General features: G+C 33.5%; 1 protein-coding gene across 1 annotated transcript in view; it reads left to right on the forward strand.

Moving 5' to 3' along the window:
• Window positions 1-8,163, forward strand: part of LOC106464002 (phosphatidylinositide phosphatase SAC2-like) — a 120,228-nt gene extending 112,065 nt beyond the window's left edge. The window contains exon 17 of the mRNA XM_022391658.1: window positions 5,496-8,163. Coding sequence (XP_022247366.1) covers window positions 5,496-6,407 — 912 coding nt within the window. The 3' untranslated portion in view covers window positions 6,408-8,163. The remainder of the gene's footprint in view (window positions 1-5,495) is intronic.
• The last annotated feature ends 2,053 nt before the right edge of the window (window positions 8,164-10,216 follow it).

Raw genomic sequence — 10,216 nt, forward strand, 5'->3', positions numbered from 1 at the left:
ATATTGCTATTACACCAAATAAAACACTGGGTATACTATGTGTATATGAGAGTGGTCCTGAAGGTAGAAGTAAAATATTGATTGTTTTAAATTTTTAGTCTCATGTTGTCAATTTCTTCTTTTTTTTGAACAAAACATCTCACAAAAATGTTTTTGTCAATTGGGGTTTATTTAGAGCTGGCTCAAGGTACCTGAATTATTATAGATGGATAAAAATACTCTTTTGCAAGAATAAAATACCTTTATTCAAAATTAGCATAGTAGAATAAACAAAATATATTTTATGAAAGAAAAGCTTATATTTAAAATTGAATGTAGTAAATAATGAGCAAAAAATTAAGTGAGATTTTTTCAATTAGGCTTTAGCTTTTCATAAGTTCTTTGTAGTTTGAAAATATTTTTCTGTGTGCTTCTATTCTACATTTTGAAACTGCTTTTGGTCTCCTTGTTTTGCTAGGATTGAATTGCTGATTTAACTTAGAATGATTTTCATAGGCTTCAAGTACATGTTTGCAATCAATTTTATATCTGCAATAATTGTTACATCTTCCCCTTCCCTGATGAGTTGAATTATTTCATTTACTTACAATTCCCTGTTGTTTCTTATTTTTTATTCCACTTTCCCAACACTCCCCATCTTTGTACTTTAATTTTAACTTGTACTTCCTCTCACTCCAAATTTTTTTATGATTTGCTTTATTTTCACACATTCACTTCCCACCCATTCCTATTTCTCTAATGTGTTAATCTGTTGTTTTTTTCTGGCACTGTTCCTTCCTCCTCACTTTCAGTACTTTTATGCATTTATTTAATTTCATACACAGTTCTTTTCCTTGACTTCGTATTCTCTGATGTGTTTCTTTTGCATGTAATATAGTTTCTCCCACTTTCCTACTTCTGATACAATATGTAACCCCCATTCACATCTAGCTTTCCCATTTCAGTGCTGCCTTATATATGCAAAATTTTTTTGCTCCCACTACTCTTGAGGCTTCCACCTAATCTCACATGTTTCCATGTGATATTGCTATGTTGTTGCATGCAAATGAGCATGTGACAATCTTCCACCGATAGGAGTGTGAAATTGCCTCATAGTACAGCTAGCTTTCTCTATTTTGATTGTTCAATCATCACTTCTCAGTTTAGCACTCATGGGTTAATACATGTCGTTTTTTACCCCATGAGATTTCTCAACAACAATGTTTGGTTGAAGTATCTACACATCAAACTATTGTTGAAATATTTATTGTTTTAATTTTCAAACAATTCTGCCTCAGCAAACATTGTGGCTGTTATTTTCCACAACATGAAATACACAAACACTAACTTCTATGCTGTCTAGTGTTAAACATATGGACTTTGTTCACTCTAGACAGACTACCACAATGGTGTTGGGTGCTTCTTTGTCTGTCAGGGGATGTGTTGACTATTATGCAATGGGTGGTGAAGTCTTGTATGCAGCTTGAGCCTTTTTCAGGTCTTGACACAGACTTGTTTCTTCCTATATTTTCCATTCAGGAGGACATGGATTTTAGGCAGTCTTTTCCTGTTGCCTAAATTTTCATACAATTTTTTCAAAGTAGATATGGATCTAACTCAACGTTCTGTGTCCTTCCATGACTTTTTTTTCCAGGTATTTTCCCTTTTACCAATCTCTCCTATTTCTAATTATTCTTTACTTTCCCTTCTTCATTCAACCCATTCTTCAGAATATTATATTCTTCCTCCTTCTCCTGATATCCAAATCCGTGCTGAAAACAATTGTTTGTCTTAACTGCACTCTGATACCTCTATGCCTCATCCTCCTCAACTAGTTGCTCATATATTTTGGCTTACAATCGAGCTGAAGCACTTTTCTTGAACTCTCAAACTCTGGAGCCTCTTTTCCATGCTTGGGATTCTGATCCATTGTCCTCTGTTTATCACTCTCAAGCTTAGTCTCAATCTACACATTCAATGGAACCTCTCTCTTGCATTGATGCTTTTACCACTTATGACAACGCCTAGCTTCCCCTCTTCAGGTCTCCTGTTCTGTTCTACTTACATCAGCACTGGCAGTAGATGCATTCAGTGAGGAATATTCCAATCTCTTCATTTGTGCTTCCCCTACTTGTCTCCTCCCTCAAGTTCTCACCCTCATTCGTCAGGTACTTCTGGGGGCACCCTATTGGCCAGCCCAATTGTGGTTTTCTCTACTGAGCCTTCTGACTTCCTCTCCTCCTCTTCTTCTTGTACTCTCACACTCCCTTCTTCTTCATCCTTGTACTTCTCTCTCTTCCATCAAGCCATATCATCACTCTAGTTTCATGTGTGGGATTTGTCCGGTCCATTGAATGATGGTCAGGACTTATTTTACGTGTTGACTTTTTCTAACTCATTCTTCTTAGAAGTTTATCAGCAGAAGTAATGTATTTATCACTGCTGGTCTCAGCAGACTTCTCAACTAGGGCTGGTCTATTTCGACTATTGCTGGTTTCCAGGTGACTCTCTTGACTACTTTCCAGTTTTCCCATTACATCTGTTTTTTTCCTCCCCAGCCCTCCTCATTCTTCTAGCCTATCTGACAGGGTCCTTAATTTTGTTCTCCATGCCCTTACCTATCTCCCTTTGAACCATTCCTGTTTCTTATACCATTGGTCCCTTAAATGTTTTCCTTTTTGCATGTGGTCATTTGCATTCTAATGGGTACACCATTGAACCTTCTCACATTCTAACCCATTGATCCTATATCTTTCTCGATCTGGATTGTGCTTTTCTTTCTAAAGCATTTGCGGTGCATAGGGGGTTAGAGCGTTCACCCCTATATCTCTTCCTTCCATTCTTATCTTCATTCCATTTCCAATCCTGATTGCCACCTCTGTCCTGATTGATGTTTGTTGTAATTTGGCCTGCAGTTCTTCCTTTCACAGTTCCCAGTCTTGCCTCTTCCTTCATTTTATCACAGTCTTACTCCTGTTACATTCACTGGATGGATCCAACAGCTTATCCATTTAGCATATTTTTTGTTGGATGGAGAAACATGTCTGAATTTCCAGGTGTCTTCCCATCAAATTTGTCAATTAACTTACTCATTGGCTGATCACTTCCATTGTCCAGGTAGTAAAATTTGGCCGAATACCAGGTCCGGGTACCCAGTCACTAAGTTTTGGCCAGGGTCAGGTGCTAACCGGGACCGGGTTCTCCCCTTGCCCCCCAAAAGAATAAACAACACGTACATAAAAATTAGAAACAAAAACAAAATTGACGTTTATTACATCTAGCCAAATAATTACCAACAGAACATTCAAGTTTTACTTTCCACTTTCAATGCTTAACCCCTATTGTTCTCAAAAACCCCACTTTCTCCAGAAATTCACTTCTCAAGCCATGCCTGTTATTAACCCCTATTATTCTCTGAATCCCTGACTTTCAGCGGGCGGTCAGTTTTTGTTGCTCGGAACAAGTTTTTTTTTTTTAACTAAACCAATTATTGACTGTAACTTTCAGTACTACGTTAGTTGCCACAAAGATTAGGGCTTAGATGCCTAACTTTGACACTAATCCAGAGCCAAGTATTACCGGGTAGCCTGGTGTTCTTATTCTCATCTTAATATTGTGTTGCTTAACATTTGAAATAGTTACACTCCACTCTTACTTTCCTGATAGGTTGCTATAGTATTTCACATTTACTTCTCCCACCTCCACTTGGTTCTTTACTTTTTTGACAGAATTACTTCTCCCTACTCCAGTTCCTGGATATATTTTTTTACTTGAGTATTATTCCACTTTGTCTTCCCTGATCATTAGGTTTTGATAGATTTATTTCCACTACTACTTCTCCTTTGATGTTTGTTTTTCTCACTATGTCATTTCCTTGATATGATGCAGTTTTTAAAGAGGCTACCTCCACATACTTATACTTCTCTAGTGTGTTACTTTATTTATTGACACAGCTGCTTTCTTGTTCTCTATTCTCTAATATGTTACTTTGATTTTTGACACAGTTACTTCCTTGCTCTCCTACTTCTAATATGTAATGCTGTAGATTGGTTCATTTACTTCTCCCCCATTGTAACTTTTAACATATTCACTTCTTCTGCACTCTCTTACCTGATCTTTGGCTTTATTATTATTTCCACTGCAATTTTAATTATGTGTTACTTTATTTTTGAGACGCTTAATTTCCTATCTGTACTCCCTTGATGTCCTACTTTTTTTTTTTGATTGAGATACTTTCTGTTTCTCTAACTTCTCCTGGATTTCCATATTTTTTAGAGGTACTCCCATACAACAATTTTGTTAATGCTATATTGCATTTTGGTCCACTTATTTCTATTTACTATGATTTCATTGATGTGTTGTTTTATTTATTTTTTTTACGTTAATAAATTAGTATCACAAGCTTCAACTAGCTGTTTTTGTCAAAGGTGTAAAAAATGCTATGCCACAGGAATTTTCAGATGTTTATTGCTTGAGGCAGAAAAATTAACATGACAAGCATTATTAGGTGATTATTTTTTAAAGTAAAAAGTTTATTAAAACACCTTTTATGGGCATTCATTGTGTGAGATAAAGAAATTAGCATCACAGGTCTTTGTGGGTGTTTATTGTTGGAGTTGTTATTGTGTAATATAGAAGATTAGCATTACAGACATTTCTGAATGTCTGTTTTAGAGAAATTAGTGTTACAGGCATGTCTAGGTGTTTGTTGTCTGCAGTAACAAAATTATTGTAACAGACATTTCTAGGTGTTTATTGTGTAGATGATAATCAGTATCTATACAATGTTTTGCATATGTACAAAGTGTTTCTAATTTTATTGGAGACAATAGAGCTGTAAAAAATATTTCAATTTGCATGAAATTAATATAAGATATTTTGCTAAGTTAATAATTTGATGAAAAATATTTCAATTGCTATAAATTATATGTATTTTTTCACAAATGAGAATGAGGTTTGTTAATGTTGAATTTACAGTTTTAATAAGAAATTTATCAAAAATTTCCTAAATGCTGTTACTGTTCATGGAAGAGTTTTATATTCAAAATGTATACAAATATAAATGAGTAACTTTGGTTAATAAACTCATTTTGGAGACATAATTGGGTCACTGTTATCTGTATTTATATCACTCTGCAACCTGAAGCTGTCTTAACAGTTTCATTTTCAGACAGTACTTTGGTTTCTTATGTTCTGTTTCAGTGAATGTTTCTGTGTCTGATGTGCCAGCCACTAATCATTATGCATGGTTCTGAATATACTACAGTATACTGTGGGGTTTTAGACCATTGTTAACTTCAATAAATGCAGTATTCTTAGAATACCCATCTTTTAAAGAATTTCTAAATATAAACATTAAGAAACTATCAGTGAATGCATTTAGATGGCAAGTAGATGGAATGTTCAGTTGGTCTAGCAAGATAATCTTATCATATGTTTTATTATCCAAATCCAGTACTTAGATTGATTTGTTTTTAATATATTTGTATTTTATAAACTTTGAATATAATTTTCAGAAACAGCATCCTTTAATCCAAGTCGATAATTCAGAGGATGACTCGGAATATGATCATGTTATTCATTCCAAGAAGCAGAGTATTAGTGGACCCATCAGTGAATATTTCCTTAGTTTAGAATTCTCTGAATCTAGTGACCGACATGAGAAGAGGACTCAAGATACTCTTCTAAAGAGTTGTGGTATCCTGGCTACTGGTCCATCTTTGTGCTATCAAGAAAGTGTTGAATTTGTAGATGTTGAACAAAAATGGAGTAAACATTGTCATCGTCTGGATATGGATGATTTTGTTTTGGATGCTATGAGGAAAGCATCTGTGAGGCATCTGCAACAAAGATCTTTGCAAGATACATTAAAGAACAGCTCCAGTTTGACACTGGATGCTCCAGACCTAATGGCTGCCACTAATTCACCGGCTTCTTTGTCTCCTCAGATCCAGATTAACACTGATTCTGGAGCTGGATTCATAATGCAAATGGATAACTTACCAGTTCTTCTTACGAAGCCTGACCATGGTAGAAAATTATCTCGATCATCTGAAGAAATTGATATCAAGAAGGTCATTGTTTCCTCCACTTCAGACAAAGTGACACATCTTTTGATTCAGCCAGAAGTAATTTTAAATCCAGATAGTCTGTCTGGCAAAATTAAGACATCACACAGTGAGAGTGCAATCCAGGACTTTCCTCTCTTGCCACTCACTTTGCCTAATCCATTAGTGTCACCCATTGTAATCAAGAAAGATGATGTTCTTTCACCTTTATTAAAAGTTGCTAAAGGAGTGCAGAGCTTTGGAATGAATCTTCGGCCAGGGAGTCGAAGTCACAGTCAACAAGCCTCAATGGATCCAGAAGAATTTGAAAAACTGCAAGAGCAGAAAAGAAAATGCCAGAGTCGTATAATAGAACTGTAATACTAATTTTGTACCACTTTGATTATTATAGATATAAGCTTTCAGTGATTATCTAAAGTGTCTAATAGTTCTCTTACTGTGGTTAATGTCTTATCACCCACAACTACAGTAATTTATACTTAGGAGAGGTTAGAGATAAGAGGTTTTATTTTGGGGGAACAAATGACATGTTTCAACAGAACATTGATCTGTCTTTTTTAGGTATGAAGATCATTGTTCTGTCAAAATATGTAGTATGTTTCCCAAAATAAAACTATTTCATAATACTTATAAATCATTGTCTGTCAACTTACTTTTAACACTACATGTTACAGAATTATTTGTTTCATAGATTTATTTAGCATAGGCAGGTGTAAACATTCTTTTTAGTGGCTAATATTTATTCTTGTACAGTAGTAATTGTTTATAGTCTCTGACACTTCACATTATCAGCCTCGCATAATCCAAAGGTTTCCAGATGTTCCTGAACATTTATAGAGACAATTCAAACCTCTAATCCAGGGATACAAGAAGTCTTTAAACATAAAATAAAGATAATTGTAGTCTCTTATCCATATGTTTCTAGAGTTTTTAAACATGTAGTATAGAGGTAATCTAAGTTTCTAATCCAGAGGTTTCAAGAAGTTCCTGAATATGCAATAGAGATAATCCAAGCCTCTAACCCTGAGGTATGCAGGTTTCCAGCAGTTGCTGAACATTTAATAAACAAAGAGTTGAGCCTCTTATTCTCAGACTTATAGAACTTGCATAATGGTTAATAAGAGTAACCCATTAATTACTTCTTATTTTTTGGGAGTTAAATAATCCTAGAAATTTACCTACAATGCTTTCTGACATGTAGCCATACACCCTGTATAAATTGAATAGGGTTATATTAGCTATTGTGCTTTTGTAAGACATATAAACACATTCCTGTTCTCTGAATCTTGTGCTTAGAAAACAGTTTTAAAGCACATGTAGTAGGAGCATAATATTTGTATGTATTTGTTTAATCTACTCTTAATGTACTAGAAGTTGTAATATGTTAACATATGAAAACTACCTTGGCCTAGACCCTTATTCCAGATTAATTATTGTAAATTGCAAGTAAAAGTAGCTGTATAATTTTAGGTTCTTTTTCATGTTTTTAAAAAGGAAAAATCAAATAGTATAGTTTCTAAATATATTAGAATTTGCTTTTGAAGTAGTTTTCCTGTCAGACTTAAACATCACACGGGACTGAAAAATATTCATTGTTTTTGCTTGAAACTTCATTCATATGTAAAATCAATTTAGTTCCACAAAAAAAATTAAAACTCCAGATATCTTACAACAACTTGTAATTAGGTTTAAAGTATTGCTATTTCCACTTTTAGGACACAAAAAAAAATAACTTTAAACTGACATAGCATGGTCGTCATTACTCAGTAAAAGGTCAATATTAACATAGTAGATTCAGTAAAAGGCACTATTGTGACATGGTCATGACAAATCAATGGTTAGTTATGATTCAAGTCATTATAATTAATTCACTCTATGGAGATGGGCTTGGACAATTCGACCAACTGTGCATTATATAACTGCGAATGTACTAAATGTATCTCCATGAAATTTGGCAAGCTTTGAGTGAACATTACAAGTATATTGTACACGAAAAAAACGGGTTTTTTAATAAAGTATTTTTACTGAAGATTTGTCTGTGAACGTACAAAGCCTTTATTGCATTAATCTGAGTGAAAGTTGATTTTTGTGCACAGAATAAAAATACTTTGTGTCATCGTACAGTTTTCTTATTTCATTTACACAACCTATAAAACCCTCTGAATGAGCATCAGTTTTTTTGTTCCATAAAACTTTTTACTTAATCTCCTATTTTCTATACCTAACACCAACTGTAGCAAAATCATCTATAGTGAAAGTTAAAAAATCTAAAATAAAATAAAAAATATTTTTTTTTCTAGAATGACCCCAGATTGTAACAGACAATTATAATTATTCATCCTAAACCACTTCAGGCTCCTAACAGTTTCACATCTATTTCAATTTAATTTTATTGTTCTTTGGACCACATTTAACTAGCATAACAAAGCAATAATTCACCCAGTGAGAGCATAGGGCCAAAATGGCAAATAGATAGCATGAATGCTAAACATAGCATGCAATGAAATTTCATTTTCACACTGAAACTTGGTGATAATGATGGAAAGTTTCTGAAAAAAAATGAAAATGAATATAAGAATCTATGTTTTTAGTTTGAATCCTTACTTATTGAAACTGAGCCTTGGTTCATTCTGCATCATGCTGAAGCTTACAAACATTAAAGAACTTTCATCAAAATTGATCTAAGAAAAATTAAGTAAATAAAAAATAAAGTATTTATAAGTATACATGTAACATTGTAACTCTAAAAATTAAAAAAATATAGGTATATATAAATATATGACACCTTGAAACTATATAACACTTTTTATTTTATTTTGGCACACCAATTAAAACCTATTTGTCATCTCTAGCATAAGATAAACAAACTATTGACTTGCATCAGGCAACAGAAGCCAGCATGTATTTCTCAAGGAGATTTTTTATTCTTTTTTAATTCAAATTTTCCTATCTAACCTAATAAGTTTCTAATTTTTATATTTCAATTACTTTTGTTAAAACTATATATATAACAATAAGTGAAAAATAATATGCACCAAAATCAAGAAATTTAGCAATTACTTTAGCCTTGAAGCCTTTTGTGCTAGGGTATGTGATATAGTAAGCCTATTTTTTTTTCTCAGTGTGGTATTCTCCAAAAATAATTAATGTAGCTTTTAAATATGAATTTTAGAACAAAAAATATATCAGGCACCAAAATAGAATGTCCTAGAACTGCTATAATTTATCTGACTTTCTAACTGGCCTGGCATGGTCAGGTGGTTAGGGTGCTCGACTCACAATCTGAGGGTCATGGGTTCGAATCCCTGTCACACTAAATATGCTCGCCCTTTCAGCCTTGGGGGCATTATAATGTGATGGTCAATCCCACTATTTGTTCATAAAAGAGTAGCCCAAGAGTTGGCGGTGGGTGGTGATGACTAGCTGCCTTCCCTCTAGTCTTACACTGCTAAATTATGGATGGCTAGTGCAGATAGCCCTCGTGTAGCTTTGCGTGAAATTCAAAACAAACAAACAAAGACTTTCTAACTAACCAATAAATAGGTTTAAAAAGTTCCATTACTGCTCACAGTAACATCTTTAGTCTAAAAATGCATCTCCCCGTGAATTATCAGCTTTAAATGTTAAACCAAACCAGACAATTATCTGATTTTTGTAGTGTAGAATACTGTCTTTCTGTTTATTATAAATGTATACAATATAAATGTCAGATAGAACTTTAAACATTTCTTAAAAGACCGAGGATATAAGAGGGATGTATCAGTGTATCTCAGTAAGGTAAGAAGATAAGTGGTTGAAATTTTTTATTTTGTCTTGTCAGTGTCTTTTGTATGTGTTTCTAATTAGTTGAATATTCTGAAATCTTTATGTTGAGTTTTTATATGGGCCAGGATGCTTTTACAGTACGACTTGTTAGCAATAAATGGACAGCACACAATCCACTTGTTTTAAAATAATATATTTAAAACAAGTCAAACATATTTACAAAAATTTGTTACACTGTTGGTTATCACAGTTGTATTCAGAACTTTAGATATTTGTCTCTTTTTTTCATCAAAGTCCACAGAAGCAGGTTCAATTAATTCAGAACACCCTTTTACAAGACAAATTATTCTCCTCTACTCTGTTATCACAATATTATTAATGATAAATTCACTTACTTTACTCTG

The sequence above is a fragment of the Limulus polyphemus genome, unplaced genomic scaffold, assembly GCF_000517525.1.
Source record: "Limulus polyphemus unplaced genomic scaffold, Limulus_polyphemus-2.1.2 Scaffold1538, whole genome shotgun sequence".
NCBI classification, from domain to species: domain Eukaryota; kingdom Metazoa; phylum Arthropoda; class Merostomata; order Xiphosura; family Limulidae; genus Limulus; species Limulus polyphemus.